The sequence below is a fragment of the Onthophagus taurus genome, chromosome 10, assembly GCF_036711975.1.
Source record: "Onthophagus taurus isolate NC chromosome 10, IU_Otau_3.0, whole genome shotgun sequence".
Classification (NCBI taxonomy): domain Eukaryota; kingdom Metazoa; phylum Arthropoda; class Insecta; order Coleoptera; family Scarabaeidae; genus Onthophagus; species Onthophagus taurus.
The window spans coordinates 11,175,585-11,194,826 of record NC_091975.1 but is presented as its reverse complement, the minus strand read 5'-3'; the positions used below and the strand labels follow the sequence as shown (position 1 = coordinate 11,194,826).

Here is a 19,242-nt window from a genome sequence, read left to right as displayed (position 1 = left end):
CACCATTGTTTAGGTATAAAGCGAAAACCACCAAATTTACTGATATTGATAACTTAACCTTGAAATCCCAAAAAAATTTAATGATAGAGAATCACGGATCCACAAAAATTGTTCGTATTGATCATAAAAAGAATAATCCATAACCGGTTCGTGCCTGGCAATCACAATTTAGATTTGTATTATTAAATTTCCAAAATTACTAAAATAGATGAGTCTTTATAAATCGATGGAGAAATACTTTATATATAAATGTTGTTAATAACCTCCTGGAGGATATCCTCTGAATCGTCGTGTTCAGATCATAGACATATTCAATTTAAAATTGATCTAGGGATGAAATCGGACTGTACGTACCGTAATCCCCGTAGCACTAATTGGGATCTGTTTAAGAGTTGCCTTGCAGATAACCTAACTAGTGTTATCGCAACCGTTAGGAACTGTGATCAGGTTGAAATAGCCACGGAGCAGATCTCTGTGGCAATTCGCTCTGCATATCACAGTAGCAGTCCACTGAAGGTGAAAAGTAGTAATCGGGGCACACCCTTGTGGAACGAATCTCTTAGCTCCAAAAGACAAGAGGTCCGAAAGCTTTTCAACCGAGCCAAGACATTAGGCGAATGGGAGAAATATAAACAGGCTCTAACGAATTACACCAAAAACATACGTAAGGCAAAAAGAGAGTCTTGGAGGAGGTTCTGTGAGGGAGTGAAAGACACACCCAGCAGTGCAAGAATTCACAAGATTCTCGCTAGAGATCCGGCACTACCCCTGGGCTCACTTAGGCGGCCTGACGATAGTTTTACTCTAGCAGAGCCTCGTTAGAGCTTCTAATGCAGACTCACTTCCCAGGAAGCCTGATGATGAGGGCCGATAATACCACAGCGGGCTATTCCTGCAAGGCAAAGCGCTCCTCAAATACGGATTGCAGTGTGGCTAGAAAAGTCGTCACTTACACATCCGTGGACCAGGCAATTCAAACGGTTAAGCCGTTCAAATCGCCTGGAGAAGACAATATTTTTCCTGCTTTGTTACAGCAGGGGAGGACTTTGTTGTTGCCAATTTTGGTAAAAATTTTCAGAGCGAGTGTCGCCTGGAAATATGTGCCGGCAGAATGGACTAAGGTATGTTACATACTCAAAGCGGGCCGTTCGGTCCCTACTTCTAATGCCTTTCGACCCATCAGCCTAACGTCATTTCTGCTGAAAACCTTTGAAAAAGGTCTGGAACGGTATATCCGTACGGTGCCATTGGTATCTGGGCCACTGAGTCGCCACCAGTATGCTTATCAAGCGGGCAAAATCAGCAGAATTGGCTCTACACAACTTAGTTGGTAGAGTATGCAGGACGCTGCAGGATAAAGAAATCTTGGTTTGTGCGTTTCTGGATATAGAGGGAGCGTTCAACAACGCAATACCACAATCTCTTGAAAGAGCTGCTCTTGACAGGGGAGTGGAAGCAACTATAGCGGGTTGGATCCGCAATATGCTAGATAGTAGAATAGTTTCTACTTCATGCCACGGTGATACGATACGCTTCAGGCCGGGAGGTGAACCTAGATACCATTTGCGCTTGGTGTAAGGGAGAGAACCTCTCAATAAACCCGCAAAAGACAATTGTTGTGCCCTTCACCAGGAAGCGAAAGTTGGATGAACTAATCCGCCCAACTATCCAAGGTGAAAAAATTCCTTTCTCAAAGGAAGTCAAATATCTAGGAGTAATCCTAGACAAAACCCTGTCATGGAATGGACATTTGCAGGGAGTTTTGCACAAAGCTAGACTATCCTTGTGGACTTGTCGCAGTCTTTGTGGAAAAAATTGGGGTCTTACCCCTGAAAGACTGTACTGGCTCTATGTGACTGTGGTTAGACCTATGATCACATACGGAGCAGCAGCCTGGTATAGGAAAGTCCGACAGACTTCAGTTATCAGTAAACTTTCACGAATTCAACGAGTAGCTGGATTGGCAATCTCTGGTGCGATAGGCACAACGCCAACTCTAGCAATGGAGGTTCTGCTTGGCCTATCTCCTCTGCATTTGCACATAGAGAAAGTGGCTAGAACAACCATTACCAGATTTAAGCAATATGCTCCAAACTGTTCCGATATGTCCTACCAATGGGCTGCGGAAGACATTATAAGCACTGATACTGTGCTATCAATGCGGTCAGATTTGGTGGTATCACTATCAGTGATTAATGCTCGATACCAGATTGTACTGCCTGAGCGGCAGTCCTGGATCGAAAATGAAAATTCTCTAGTTCGGGCAGACATTTGCTTGTACACAGATGGATCAAAAACGCCTGAAGGGGTAGGAGCAGGAGTATACTGCCAGACACCTCGAATTAAACAAGCCTACAGCCTGGGTACGTACTGTACTGTATTCCAGGCGGAAGTATTTGCTATTGACATGGGTGCTAAAATCCTTCTTGAAAGAGGGGTGAAGAACATGACAGTACGATTTTTCTCAGACAGTCAAGCCGCTCTCCAGGCGCTGCAAGCCGTGAAAACGGTATCGCTCTGGTTAATGATTGTAAGAGAACATTAAACACACTGAGTTGTGATAACAGAGTCCCTCTGATCTGGGTCCCGGGTCACTCTGGGGTTGCTGGCAATGAAGCGGCAGATAAGCTAGCACGAGATGGCAGCGCTGAAGCGTTTGTGGGGCCGGAACCAGCAGTTGGTGTATCATTTGCGATGGCCAAATATAGAATTGGACTGTGGGCTGAAGAGAGACTTCGCCTACTGTGGACGAGTTCTCCTGGAATGAGACATGTGTTTTTAGTGGGCACTGCCGATTAAAAGCACACCTCAACTTGTTGGGTTTAACCGACGATGTTGAATGCCGACTATGTGCGGAGGAAGCAGAGACGGTTGAACATGTTTTATGCCCTGCCGTTAACCGTATCAGATTTCTGATTTTTGGGTCGCAGTTTATCTCCTCAAGGGATTTGAATGACCTTTCGCCGAGGAAGGTATTAATGTTCGTTAAGAACATTGGATTGCACGGTGAAATTTGATAACGATATCTATCGGGGTACAATATATCCTTAAGGTCGCGGTGCAAGGTTGGTTGGTCCGCCTACCCGATATGTATTCTATGTAATGTAGTAGTAATGTAGTAACTATCTTAAACCAAATTATCAGCAATTCCTAGATATAGAGATAGAACCTTTAAAATCCCAATATGAGCGATGTTTTTCATTGAAATCTAAACCACAACATATAGAAAAAAACGACATGTATGAAAATTGTTTAGAATGAACCCCAAAATAAGTATCCATAAAAAAATCTAATCTAGGTATGATTAATTTCTAGATATACAACAACAATTCTCAAAACTTCAAAATTAATGAATTTATTACAATAAGCGATCATAACTCAAAAATTTAAATTGATGGAGAAATAGTTTATGGATAAATATTGTTAATAATGAACCATAACAACGTAATCCATAACTATCTTAAACCAAGTTATCTAATTCCTAGATATACAGCTAGAACCTTTAAAATCCCAATATGAGCGATGTTTTTTATTGAAATCTAAACCACAACATATAGAAAAAACCGACATGTATGAAAATTGTTTAGAATGAACTCCAAAATAAGTATCCATAAAAGAATCCAATCTAGGTATGATTAATATCTAGATATAAAACAACAATCCTCAAAACTTTATAATGAATGAATCTTATTACAATAAACGATCATGATGTAATAATTGAAATTTATGGAGAAATACTTTATGGATAAATATTGTTAATAATGAACCATAACAACGTAATCCATAACTATCTTAAACCAAATTATCAAATTATATACAGCTAGAATCTTTAAAATCCCAATATGAGCGATGTTTTTCGTTAAAATCTAAACCACAACATATAGAAAAAACCGACATGTATGAAAATTGTTTAGAATGAACCCCAAAATAAGTATCCATAAAAAAATCCAATCTAGGTGTGATTAATTTCTAGATATAAAACAACAATTCCCATAACTTCAAAATTAATGAATTTTATTACAATAAACGATTATAACTCAAAAATTTAAATTGATGGTGAAATCGTTTATGGATAAATATTGTTAATAATGAACCATAACAACGTAATCCATAACTATCTTAAACCAAATTATCACCAATTCATAGATATACAGCTAGAACCTTTAAAATCCCAATATGAGCGATGTTTTTCATTGAAATCTAAACCACAACATATAGAAAAAAACGATATGTATGAAAATTATTTAGAATGAACCCAAAAATAAGTATCCATGAAAAAATTCAATCTAGGTATGATTAATTTTTAGATATAAAACAACAATTCCCAAAACTTCAAAATTAATGAATTTTATTACAATAAACGATCATAACTAAAAAATTTAAATTGATGGAGAAATAGTTTATGGATAAATATTGTTAATAATGAACCATAACAACATAATCCATAACTATCTTAAACCAAGTTATCACCAAATCCTAGATATACAGCTAGAACCTTTAAAATCCCTATATGAGCGATGTTTTTCATTGAAATCTAAACCACAACATATAGAAAAAACCGACATGTATGAAAATTGTTTAGAATGAACCCAAAAATAAGTATCCATAAAAAAATCCAATCTAGGTGTGATTAATTTCTAGATATAAAACAATAATCATCAAAATTTCAAAATTAATGAATTTTATTACAATAAACGATTATAACTCAAAAATTTAAATTGATGGAGAAATAGTTTATGGATAAATATTGTTAATAATGAACCATAACAACATAATCCATAATTATCTTAAACCAAGTTATCACCAAATCCTAGATATACAGCTAGAATCTTTAAAATCCCAATATGAGCGATGTTTTTCATTGAAATCTAAACCACAACATATAGAAAAAAACGACATGTATGAAAATTGTTTAGAATGAACTCAAAAATAAGTATCCATAAAAAAATCCAATCTAGGTATGATTAATTTCTAGATATAAAACAACAATTCACAAAACTTCAAAATTAATAAATTTATTACAATAAACGATCATAACTCAAAAATTTAAATTGATGGAGAAATAGTTTATGGATAAATATTGTTAATAATGAACCATAACAACATAATCCATAATTATCTTAAACCAAGTTATCACCAATTCATAGATATACAGCTAGAACCTTTAAAATCCCAATATGAGCGATGTTTTTCATTGAAATCTAAACCACAACATATAGAAAAAACCGACATGTATGAAAATTGTTTAGAATGAACCCAAAAATAAGTATCCATAAAAAAATCCAATCTAGGTATGATTAATTTCTAGATATAAAACAACAATCCCCAAAACTTTAAAATTAATGAATTTATTACAATAAATGATTATAACTCAAAAATTTAAGTTGATGGAGAAATAGTTTATGGATAAATATTGTTAATAATGAACCATAACAACGTAATCCATAATTATCTTAAACCAAGTTATCACCAAATCCTAGATATACAGTTAGAACCTTTAAAATCCCAATATGAGCGATGTTTTTCATTGAAATCTAATCCACAACATATAGAAAAAAACGACATGTATGAAAACTGTTTAGAATGAACTCAAAAATAAGTAGGTATCCATAAAAAAATCCAATCTAGGTATGATTAATTTCTAGATATAAAACAACAATTCCCAAAACTTCAAAATTAATGAATTTTACAATAAATGATTATAACTCAAAAATTTAAGTTGATGGAGAAATAGTTTATGGATAAATATTGTTAATAATGAACCATAACAACATAATCCATAATTATCTTAAACAAAGTTATCACTAATTCCTAGATATACAGCTAGAATCTTTAAAATCCCAATATGAGCGATGTTTTTCATTGAAATCTAAACCACAACATATAGAAAAAAACCACATGTATGAAAATTGTTTAGAATGAACTCAAAAATAAGTATCCATAAAAAAATCCAATCTAGGTATCATTAATTTCTAGATATAAAACAACAATCCCCAAAACTTCAAAATTAATGAATTTTATTACAATAAACGATCATAACTCAAAAATTTTAATTGATGGAGAAATAGTTTATGGATAAATATTGTTAATAATGAACCATAACAACGTAATCCATAACTATCTTAAACCAAGTTATCACTAATTCCTAGATAATCTGCTAGAACCATTAAAATCCCAAAACTTAAAAATTAATGAATTTTATTACAATAAACGATCATAACTCAAAAATTTTAATTGATGGAGAAATAGTTTATGGATAAATATTGTTAATAATGAACCATAACAACGTAATCCATAACTATCTTAAACCAAGTTATCACTAATTCCTAGATAATCTGCTAGAACCATTAAAATCCCAAAACTTAAAAATTAATGAATTTTATTACAATAAACGATCATAACTCAAAAATTTAAATTGATGGAGAAATAGTTTATGGATAAATATTGTTAATAATGAACCATAACAACATAATCCATAACTATCTTAAACCTAGTTATTACTATTTCTTAGATATAAAGCAGTAATCTCAAAAATGTCAATATCGACGATGTTTGCCATTGAAATCGAGAATAACTCAAAAGCGTCAACCGATATAGAAATGCGGAATGTATATAAATAGTTTAGAATGAAGCGAAAATACGTATCCATTAAGAATTCAAAACTAGCTGGACTCATTTTCTAGGTACAATTTACAGAATCGTCAAAATTGACGAGTTTTAATACAAAGTCTTTCTAAAAATGTGCTTATTTTTTGGCAAACTTCACCTTGAAACGGGAAGTTGGAGGTCGTTGTATCGGTAGACCATGATGGCCAAAAAATCTCGGGGTAACTCGAGAACGGACTTTTCTAATTAGTAATACGAGAGAATGTCTGACACAAATGCTAGCCAGATGCTCAACTATTTTACTACCTTGGCACCTTCTGTAAGGTTCATATTCGGTTCTAACCAAAACGAAAGTGGACGCAATCATTAAAAACATTTTTTTAAAGAAAATTCTTGTAACGTTAAGTATCGTTTACCTAAATTTTTTTCTTTCGACTTCTTTTAACCACTTTTAAAACAAAAACGAAGGGATCCTTTTAAAAGAAACGTGACATTTTAAAAACTTTTTGAACCAGATGTTACCGAAAATACCTAAATAGTTATATAGATTTAAAATTTGTTAAAATAAAAGGAGTTTATGGTTTATTTGTTCTTGATTCTTTCAAGATGCGCCGACTAAACTCGTTTAGATCGTATGCCGCTGAAAACTGTGTCGCGCACATGTTCTAATGGTAAACAGGAACCGACGTTTAAGAAATCATTAATTGATAGGAAGTTCTGTTAATCGAACGGTTGCGGTTGCGGGGTCAGACAGGGTTAAATGCCCGATTGGCTCCTTCGAGCCGTTCAAGAAGCGCGTGACATCCTGCCGAAGAAGCCATCTACCTTCCGCGAAAGGAAGTAGAGGAAGTCATCCACTTGACCATCGTATGCATGCTGATTCAAAGAATACGAGAAAATGGTTCTAAGAATATTAAGTTTTATAAAATTGTGAGCTTACCGTTAATTAAAGCTATTTTGAGTAAGTGTTAACTCTTTGTGTGCTCGTTATAAATTGATTAAGTTTTGTTCTTCCACTCGATAGATTTAAATACAATGATGTTATAAGCGACGAATGGAAGAAAACATCGTCTACATCATCTACGTGATGAGCTTACAAGATTATTTGATGGACTTAACCATTAGAACAAGAGTGGTATATCAAGTTAGTCCCTACTTGGGATTCGGAACATTTTAGAAAAAAAGTTTTAGTATAAAAGTTGGAGACAACTTTATTCTTTTAATTGCTCTTTTGCACTTTCTTATATGGGCTGTCCAAGAAATAATTTAATCATTTTATGATTTCTACAAAAGAAACTGTGCCGAATCAAATAACGTCTAGATCTTGATAATCGAGTGAATCGTTTTCGAGTTATAACCAATTAAACAAGATATCTTTTACCCGTGCGACGATAGCAACAAACTTTTACCCGTAATTTCCTATCTACTTTCTTAGCTGATATCTTCCTTATAATTAGGGATAGCGAAAAACTAAATGCACCATTTGAAAGCTTGAATCTTTCTCTATATAAAACCGGGTTTTCGTCTGCCGATAAGTTGATATTAAGATCAATAAAAAATGAAGAACACCGCGCTGTACTTAAAATAGCTCAAAATTACCTAACTTCAAGGCCTTGTGCAATTGTTATGAAACTGAATTTTAAAAAACTGTTATCACAGTCAGAAAGGGCGCTCTTTCAGCTATCTTTATCCGGGTTTTCGTCGATCAATATCTATCGGCGTTATGCTTAAATCACCCTTAATGTCCACCTCTACACGCAGAAACGCTTAAGTACTCTTCCTCTAAACAACTTTCTTATTTGATAGGGATAAAACTATAGAAACATATCTATCTTAGTGAAAATTTTCTGCTCTTTCTAGTGATTATAACACGCGGCGATCAGTTTTCACAAGTACATTTTTGGCAAAAAACTGCAAAATTCATACGTTTTAGCCATTCTTCAACCCTGTTCGGGTCGATAACTTTCTTATATGAGCAGGAGAAAACTCTAGAACCATATCTATCTTATCGAAAATTTCCTGCTCTTTCTAGTGATGTATAACACGCGGCGATCAAACGTTTGCACAAGTACATTTTTGGCAAAAAACTGCAAAATTCATACGTTTTAGCCATTCTTAAACCCTGTTGGAGTCGATAACTTTCTTATATGAACATGTTTCATGACCTCAGACTCGTTCGATAAAGACACTTTGCTGACGTGTTGCATACAACATTTTATCGCCAACCGCAAAATTGTAAGTACTTTGTACTTTGTCTGCCGCTAAATGCACAGTTTACTAGATAGTAGCACAAAGTGTCACTTTACTGCCGCAAATGGATAGCATAAAGTATGGTTTTGCTGCCGGTTAATAGTATATTATTCAACAAGCGTATAATGGCGGCTGTTACCCACGAAGAAGAAGTTGCAACACGAGCGAGCGAAGCGAGCGAGTGTTGTAATCTGAGTGGGTAACATCCATTATACGCAAGTTGAATACTATACTTTATCTACAACTATTTAATTTTGAAAAAAAAATCAAAAAAACGAAAAAAAAATAAACTTGATAGACATTTCAGACATAACCTCAATATAAGAAAGCTGTCATTTCTGTTAATATTTTATTTTTTGATTAGTAGGCAGTGTCAGAAGTGTGGAATAATGGCCTCATTATTCAACACTTTGTCTGTCATGGGTAATGAGTGTCATTACCCGTCAAAAATCAATTGTATAACGAATAGATAATTCAATAGTTGTAGATAAAATATATTATATTTCATTTTTCGATACAAAATAGCGACGTGGCACAGTGTTATTTGAAAGTATGTTATTTCCGAAGAGGAAGACTGCGTAGTGAGCTTCAGCGTTCATTCACCACCTAAAGCAAAAAGTAAATTTTTTTCTTAAACTACATTAGTTTTTCTTTGGAAGTACACAGGGTTATATATATTTTTTTTAAATTCACAAATTGGCATCAATTTTAAGTTTTCTTTTCGGTTTTTGACAAGAAATTGACCATAAATTGTTTATAACAAGTGTAATTGTTTATCAATCTAAAAATCCCTATGTACTTCGATAGATAATCTATCTGAGAAGATACACATAAGATTTCAAGTAAATCCTATGAAAATTGACTGAGTTTCAGACAACGCAAGTGTGAAGAACATAGTTTCGAGAAAAAACCGTTTAAAGTTTCATGACACAATTACAATATGAAATATTTAATCTATCGGCCTCTTTTCTTAGTGATTGAAGGTCTTTTCGAGTGTTTTTCCGGTTACTAGATGTTGAGCGATTGGCAGCTGTAACTCGTCGTTGATCCACTTCCATAGCAAAGTTGAACAATTCTGTACTTATTGGTAATTGGGGTGCGCTCAGAACTTTAATAAACCTTGAAAGCCAGAATTGAAAGTTTTTTTTCAAGAGTATTTGAGGCTTTAGCTCTTTGCCAAGAACACCAAGAATCTTCGCCTTCGGGACATCTATCATGCTGAGGATTGTCATCTGTCGAGATTTTATGGAACAATGTAGCATATATTTCCTTGCGCATATCATCTACTGAATTAGTGTTTCGACGTATAGCAAGTCCATAATAAATACTCAGTTCGTCAATCAACTTTCCAGTTAACTTGCCTCGACCACCAATATTTTTAACTTCTTTCTTCAAATTGCGCAATCTTGTTGCCATCCTTTTTGCACATGTCCTATGCATTCTTTTTTAGTCACAGAGAAATCACCGTACGACTTGGCATCTTGGATATTCTTGTACGTTTTACTATCACCATCTCCAATGTAGTAAGCGTATCGAACATTATATGTCGATTCTGAACGGGTGAACATTTCAACTATAGCATCCATCGCCCTCCATTTTTCCTGGACTTCCGCTATGATTAGCTTGGCAGACGTTTTCGTGTAAATTTTTCCACTCTTCGAATTCAGCCGTGTCGTGTTTTTTCTCCCAATATTCGCATTGTTTGCAGTATTTCGATTTTACGCAAATGTCAATTACTTTCCCTGTATACCATCCGATCAAACTAGCAAATTCAAACAGAGAAGAGAAGCCACGCTTTCGCCAGGAGCCGTCGCCCGACACTGATAGTTCTTCATGTTGTCCTTTTTCTTCGGATATCTTCTTTTCCTCCTCGGCAGCTTTACGTAAAATTTTAGATACGACAGTGTCCGTAGCTATCCCTATACATTTTACAATATCATCATATGCTTTTTGATACACCGGCTTTGGAAGACACATCAACGCGCAAAATTTGTTTATTCCTTGCATCCCAACACCGATTAGTCTCATAGCAAAGGTGATGCGCCTATTTATATCATAAGCGTGGGCATTAATTAAAGGGCTACTGTCAATAGTACTATTTCCACACTTTTCACAGTTGACAACGAGTTTTAATCTCAGACCCCGTTTGCACGACTCCGAAAAACTAACACTGTTTTTTCTGCTAATGTATAGAAAAGTGTCCCTTTCATTATAAAATGGCCTTAAAACAACTTTAAAAAAGCTGTAATCTGCTTTGAAGTTACTTGATTAAGACTGTTATAAATCACTTAATATTAGCAACGTAATTACGATAGAGTTTTTTTTTTACAGAAATATTTCTGTTTGTAATCCAGTTAACGAAAATCGGTTTATATCCAATAATAGTGTAATATTTTGAGATTTCTAAATACATGCTTACTTATACTCACAAGTATGTTCTTGAGAAATATTGAAAACATTGAATGTACCCTAATTTCTAAAATATATATATATATATATATTTCGATGTTTATAAAAAAATGCTCAAAAGTGCAAGATGAACTATTAGCGTAGGTAGATTAGCTATAATGTCTACTATGGGAAACTATCGATATCTTATCCGACCGCATCCGACCAAAGGATATTTTCGATATTATTTGTCCAAAATTATTCTAAGGTGCAAGGTTAATATTTACTACCACAAAAAGATTAGTCAAAGATTATAGGGTTAAGCCGGGTTCACACGCACTTTTTTTTACAAGACAGTTTTTTACTGAATAATAGTAACGCAATCAGCATAGATTTGTTCACTAGTCGTTTATACTGCAAAATTGCGTTATATACTGTTTAAAATAAGATTTGATTTTTATTCAGTAAAAATGTATTCTGCAAAAAAAACGTGCCGTGTGAACCCAGCCTTAGTATTACATTCTGTCTTGTCATTTTTAAATTTTAAATTGGAGTAGGCTATGATTTTAAAATTTATAAACATAACCTAACTTTTGAGAAATCAAAAATTTAAACTGTCATTTTTAAAAGTAAACTTTTAATAGCAGTTTTCGAAAAAAGTCATTATGGATTTAAAAACCAATGAAGATCTGTTCAACATCGTGAACTAAAATAAAAAATTATGGAAGTATGGCGAACTTTACGATACCATTGCGTCAACAATGGACAGAATTTTATCAGATGACAAACAGAAGATTTTGAAGGAGTGTCTTCGGAAATTTTGTGTAAATTTATTCAGAAGATGGAAGAACTGTTGTTATAATAAAAAGCGCTTCCTAATCCGAGAACATGCTTGGTTACATTCAATATTTAATTGGCCGATGGGTCTAAAAAATGAAATATTTGGAGAAACAATACGTCCGCAACAAAATTCAACTGAATTTAAAAGAAGGAGGACCAACGCTCTGCGGTCAGAAAATACTTTGGATGAGCTTATCTTTGCAACAAGATTAAAAATGGGTACACATGGATCTCGCGAACTGGCCAAGATTTTAAACCACCTTCTCAAACATTCTGAAGATATTTCCAAAGTATCTAATATGTTATTTCAAAAAAAGAAAAAAAAGCCTACATTAACCCCTGATGACAGCCTTGCTCTTTATACATCTTTAAATTTATCAAAATGGCAATACAATACTTTGAGAGATTCTGTAGGAAAGTCACTGATTCCATCATATTATAAGGTGACTATGGCAAAAAAGGCCTGTTATCCACCCTTAGAATCTATGAATGTTACGGACACTGCGGCAAAAATTAAAATTCAAGCTCTTCTGGATTTAACGGTATCGAGACTTTTAAAAACTTGCTTGTATAAATTGCAATCAACAGAACTAGTGCTAATTAGTAAATGGGGATTTGATGGAGCTTCCAGCCAGAGTAACTACAAACAAACATTTAACGATGTAGATGCAGATGATTCTTTCATATTCATGTTAAGTTGTGTACCCCTAAAATTGTCAACTCCAAATGATCTTCTACTCATTATTGCCGCCCTATAAAATTTGAATTTATAAAAGAAAATAATATAGTTATTAAGCAAGAAATGGCAGATTTGCAAAATCAAATAAACGCACTTACACCAACCTTTTTTAACGGCATTACTATAAAACATCAAATGGTGATGACCATGATAGATGGAAAGGTTACTACTGTAGTCTCAAACACTCCTTCCGCTTCTACTTGTAATGTTTGTTTAGCTAAGCCCAATGAAATGAATAATTTATCTGTTGTGCTCACGAAAGAGGTAAGATGTGATGTCTTCAAAATACGGATTATCAACGCTTCACATGTGGATTCGATGTTTTGAGTGTTTAATACACATATCTTACAATCTGGATTTTAAGAGATGGTGTGCGCGAAAGGAGCATGCACCTTTAAAGGATGCAAGAAAAAAACAAATTCAAGTAAAATTTCGTAAAGAACTCGGTATTTTAGTTGATGTGGTAAAGCAGGGGGTTGGCTCTACTAATGATGGCAATACTGCTCGAAAATTCTTCAACAATTTTGATAAATCTGCCAAAATTACAGAGCTCTATGAAAATTTAATCAAACGTTTTGCTGTAATTCTTCAGACAATTTCATCGGGGAGAGAGATAAACATAAATGCGTTTGATAAATACTGCAAGGATACAGCAAAACAATATGTTTCTCTTTATGGGTGGTACTATATGCCATCAAGTGTACATAAATTATTAATTCATGGGGCGAAGATTTGCAAACATTTTTCAATTTTACCAATAGGAAAATTATTAGAGGAAGTAGGGGAAGCGAGAAATAAAGACTTTAGAAAATTCCGAGAGGATCATTCCCGGAAGCAAAGTAGAATTTTAGCCAATGAGGATGTAATGCACAACCTCTTGATATCATCAGATCCCCTTATATCAAGTATTAGACCGAGATATTCACGACATAAACCATCAAATTTATTTCCGGAGGCAGAGCAATTGTTAGTTCATAATGAAAAGGGCGAGGAATATGATTCAGAAGCAGGAGAATTTTTAGAATGAACATTGAGTTGGTTCATCATTCATTGGGCGCTTGTGTTTATTCTTCTGTTTATACTTTTCTGATTAACATTCAATTTGTTGTACGTCTTCTGTGTTGTTTTGTGTTTTAATACGTTTGCCACTATTGTTACTTTTATTATATTTGTTACAATTATTTATTAAATTAGTTATCTGTTCAGTTGTGAGTTGGTTCATCATTCATTGAGCGTTTATCTTCATTCTTTTGTTTTTACTTTTTTTCAAGAGATAGTTTCAAATCTGCATTAATTATTTACCAATTAACATTCAGGTATTGAATGTTTTCGTGTTATTTTGAGTGTTAATACGGTTATCACGGTTACACCCTCTAATTACCGTTTGGTGTAATAGTTTCTTATTGCTATTTTTTATTACTCTTATTATGTTCGTTATATTTATTTTGTTTGTTAACTCTTTTTTTTGTGATAGTGGATTTTTTACCATTAAACTCCCCATAATACCAGTTTTCAAGTCATTTTCTCTGAAACTGTTCAATTTATGAAAGAAGTAATTAACTGAAAGACAATCTTCAACGCCGTGTATACATTATATGAGCAATATTTTGCCAATACATTTTTGGTATTATTTTCATTTTAAATGAAAATAGAATTTGTAGTTACTCTTTGGTCAATTTATTACCGACCACCTGTATAACACTAATGTGTGTATTATGAACACACTGTATATGACTCAATTATTTTATAGTTTAACATTTTATAGTTTTTGGTAGCAACAATCTATAAAAAAGAGCATGGTATAAAAATAAAAACACCCATGTCCACCCTTTTTCACTTTCGTCCCACTGTGCGGCCGGTTTGTTTCAAGTAGTAAAACAAGTATTTATTAAAAAAACTGTATTTTCAGTCGCTTGTCATTCAAAATTGCTTTTGGACATGATTTTTAGGTATTATAAGCATCATTTAAGCCAATAAAAAAAAATGAAAAAAAAATATTTTGCTGGGTAGTATAACGCCTTAAGGGTGATTTAAGCATAACGCCGATAGATATTGACCGACGAAAACCCGGATTAAGATAGCTGAAGGAGCGTCCTTTCTGACTGCGATAACAGTTTTTTAAAATTCGTTTGAAGTTTGGTAATTTTAAGCTATTTTAAGTACAGCGCGGTGTTCTTCATTTTTTATTGATCTTAATATCAATATCTTATCGGCAGACGAAAACCCGGTTTTAGATAGAGAAAGATTCAAGCTTTCAAGTGATGCATTTAGTTTTCCGCTATCCCTAATTATAAGGAAGATATCAGCTAAGAAAGTAGATAGGAAATTACGGGTAAAAGTTTGCTGAAAAAAAAACTTTTGTGTTATTTTCGTTAAAATCGGTTATGTTAATTTCAAGTTCAATGTTTCGTTTATAAGCGCCACAAAAAATCGCGACTCTAACACCGTCGAAATATTAAATAAGATTCGCGACCGGAATAAAATTATCTATTGAAAACGATCCCTTCGCGTCCCCCCAATTAAGGAGAAAATCACGCACATCCTCTGAACTAACCTATATATTGCACGACTTCCCCTTCTCGGGATCAAGTGGACAATTTATCAATTTAAGAGATTAACTAAATCGACTTCTTAAATTAAAAAAAAAATTCTTACCTTTGCATCTAACGCAGCGCTTTCTCGGGTAAGATGAGTGTCTCATGGAATGATCATCAAACGCAAACGATGAGTTGTTTGAGGGGATCGCATTTCCATCGGGGGTTGCGTGAATTACAACGTGAGGGTCTTCTTTAAAACTCGGGGAGCTCGCGGTTCTTTCTCGAGCCATAACAGTCCCGATGCTGTGTCTTCTTCGGGTAACAGAGAGGTTTGAGTAAGTTGCGATGTTTTCGGCTAAAAAGACCTCTTCGTCTTCATCTTGGTCGATGTCATCGTTGATTTCTGATGTGGGTAATGAAGAGTACAAACATTTTTTGTCGGTTCTTGTAAATTTGAGTGAGTTTGATCTTCTTGGTTCCGGTGGTAATTTGTAAGTTAAATCTGGAGCGATGTCTGATAATCTTGGTTCCCCCATTATTAATAATTCTTGATTTGAATCCGCCGAGTTTGTGCTCACCGATCTTAAATAACCACGAGCAAATTTAAAGGGTAGCGGTAAATTGAGTTGTTTTAGGGAGCTTTCCGAAGACGTGGAGGCTGTGTCGGAGGTTTTTGGTGATTTCTTCACGAATTCATTGCCGATGGGCTCGGTATTGACGGTGAAATACGAGGGATTGTCTACAAACATTGAACGCAGTTTCAGAAAGACTGAAGAAGACAACCGGGTATGTTAATAAAAGGAAAAAGTGGGGACTCTTTGTGTACATCCGACAGGATGTTAAAGCATCTTCGGTGCATGTTAAGTTCAAGACGAAGACGTCGAGTTAAAATAAAAAAAATTTTCGCCAACAACAACTCAAGCTTATTGAGATTGAACGATCTTTTATTCATTTGTATTCAACGGAATGATCGGAATTTGTATTTAATTTCGTATTAAGTTTGGTGCTTTGGGTGCAAGATCAAAGACTTGAGGGTACCATTTTAAGTGATTAATTGCAAGCATTAAATCTGGATGCTCTAAAATTTGTCCCCGAATCTTAGTTGTAACTTGAAACCACGGAATTCGATCCTTAAAACTCACTCAAGATCTTAACCCCTCTAATAACATTTAAAATCACATATTAATTTTATATTTTTTTATTATCGTAAAACAAAATGTATTCTTTGGCAAATTGTCAAACCTTCCAGGCCATTACTTTCATTTTGACAGTGATTTCCTGTCTGGCCGAGGAGAATCTTTAAAAATACCGACCCGACAATCTCTTTGTTGAAGAGTTGTTGCATCAACGCGCGCCTTCTCTAATTAATATTAATGCAACGACCTTCGCAACTATGAACCTTCTGGGAATGTTTCTGGTAAGACCGAGAAAAAGGGTATCTATTTATCGGGGTAACAAAGTTATTTCGGATTCTAAACGCGACCGTAACCGGTGATCAAAAAAGGCGATGGTAATCTAAATGGACCTACCTAAAGCCATTGTTCCCGTTCGCTTATGGCACGGACATCAACTGGCTATGTTAATGCGGTGTATTTGGCACGTGTCTTGAAAGATCATTTAAACGTGCCGATAAATTGGTGATCCTACCTGAAACATACAAAGAAGAATAAAAATAACTTCTAATAATGACTTTGCATATCTCATTTTAAACTACGCCCCTTTTAATGTAATTCCTGAAAATTTTGTCATTTCAACTTGACTAGGAATTTTTATAACAAATTTCATATTTGTTATTGAAATCTTTATACTTTATTCTATAACATCTGATAATTTGGTGATTCCAACTCGATTTTTAAACAAATTATAAATTTTTCTGATCTCAAACAACCAATTTTTAGACACTTTATAATTTAACCACATCCAACTTTTTAATTTTATTCTTAACAACAATTTTGCACATTCCACTATAAATTATGCCCCTTTTAATGTAATTTCTAAAAATATCGTGATTTCAATTTCATTTTTAACAAAGGTATGAATTTTTATAACCTTATAAATCTTCATTTTTAGTGATTTTGGATACTTTTTAATTTGATCACCTAGAACCTCATCGTATTAATTTTAATAAAATTTCATATTTGTTATTGAAATGTTCATACATTATTCTATAATATGTGGTAATTTGGTGATTCCAACTCGATTTTTAAAAAAATTATGAATTTTTTTAATCTCAAACAACCAATTTTTAGACATTTTATGATTTAACCCCATCCAACTTTTTAATTTTATTCTTAACAACAATTTTGCACATTCCACCATAAATTATACCTCTGATAATGTAATTTCTGAAAATATCGTGATTTCAACTTCATTTTTAACAAAGCTATGAATTTTTATAACCTTATAAATCTTCATTTTTGGTGATTTTGGATACTTTTTAATTTGATCACCTGGAACTTTTTCGTATTAATTTTAATAACAATTTCATATATGTTATTGAAATCTTTATACTTTATTCTATAATATCTGATAATTTGGTGATTCCAACTCGATTTTTAAAAAGATTATAAATTTTTGTAATCTCAAACAACCAATTCTTAGACACTTTATGATTTAACCACATCCAACTCTTTAATTTTATTCTTAACAACAATTTTGCACATTTCTCCATAAATTATGAACCTTTTAATGTAATTCCTGAAAATATCGTGATTTCAACTTCATTTTTAACAAAGCTATGATTTTTTATAACCTTATAAATCTTCATTTTTGGTGATTTTGGATACTTTTTAATTTGATCACCTAGAACTTTTTCGTATTAATTTTAATAACAATTTCATATATGTTATTGAAATCTTTATACTTTATTCTATAATATGTGATAATTTGGTGATTCCAACTCGATTTTTAAAAAAGTTATGAATTTTTCTAATTTCAAACATCCAATTTTTAGACACTTTATGATTTAACCACATCCAACTTTTTAATTTTATTCTTAACAACAATTTTGCACATTCCACCATAAATTATGCCCCTTTTAATGTAATTTCTAAAAATATCGTGATTTCAACTTCATTTTTAACAAAACTATGAATCTTTATAACATTATAAATCTTCATTTTTGGTGATTTTGGATACTTTTTAATTTGATCACTTAAAACTTTTTCGTATTAATTTTAATAACAACTTCATATTTATTATTGAAATCTTTATACTTTATTCTATAATATTTGATAATTTGGTGATTCCAACTCGATTTTTAAAAAAATTATGAATTTTTTTAATCTCAAACAACCAATTTTTAGACATTTTATGATTTAACCCCATCCAACTTTTTAATTTTATTCTTAACAACAATTTTGCACATTCCACCATAAATTATACCCCTGTTAATGTAAGTTCTGAAAATATCGTGATTTCAACTTCATTTTTAACAAAGCTATGAATTTTTATAACCTTATAAATCTTCATTTTTGGTGATTTTGAATATTTTTTAATTTGATCACCTAAAACTTTTTAGTATTAATTTTAATAACAATTTCATATTTGTTATTGAAATCTTCATACTTTATTCTATAATATATGATAATTTGGAGATTCCAACTCGATTTAAAAAAAAATTATGAATTTTTGTAATCTCAAACAACCAATTTTTAAACACTTTATGATTTAACCACATCCAACTTTTTAATTTTATTCTTAACAACAATTTTGCACATTCCACCATAAATTATACCCCTTTTAATGCAATTACTGAAAATATCGTGATTTCAACTTCATTTTTAACAAAGCTATGATTTTTTATAACCTTATAAATCTTCATTTTTGGTGATTTTGGATACTTTTTAATTTGATCACCTAGAACTTTTTCGTATTAATTTT

At 33.0% G+C, this 19,242-nt stretch overlaps 2 protein-coding genes across 2 annotated transcripts in view; one reads left to right on the top strand and one right to left on the bottom strand.

The window, feature by feature from the left end:
- Positions 1-19,242, top strand: part of LOC111417058 (DnaJ domain-containing protein) — a 106,882-nt gene that overhangs the window by 27,456 nt on the left and 60,184 nt on the right. The gene's annotated exons all lie outside the window — the stretch shown is intronic.
- The window catches only part of LOC111417055 (DBB domain-containing protein stumps), a 59,530-nt gene that overhangs the window by 28,508 nt on the left and 11,780 nt on the right, over positions 1-19,242 (bottom strand). Inside the window, exons 2-3 of the mRNA XM_023049220.2 lie at positions 16,890-17,007; positions 15,479-16,099 (exon numbers count right to left, since the gene is read on the bottom strand). Coding sequence (XP_022904988.2) covers positions 15,479-16,099; positions 16,890-16,899 — 631 coding nt within the window. The 5' untranslated portion in view covers positions 16,900-17,007. The remainder of the gene's footprint in view (positions 1-15,478; positions 16,100-16,889; positions 17,008-19,242) is intronic.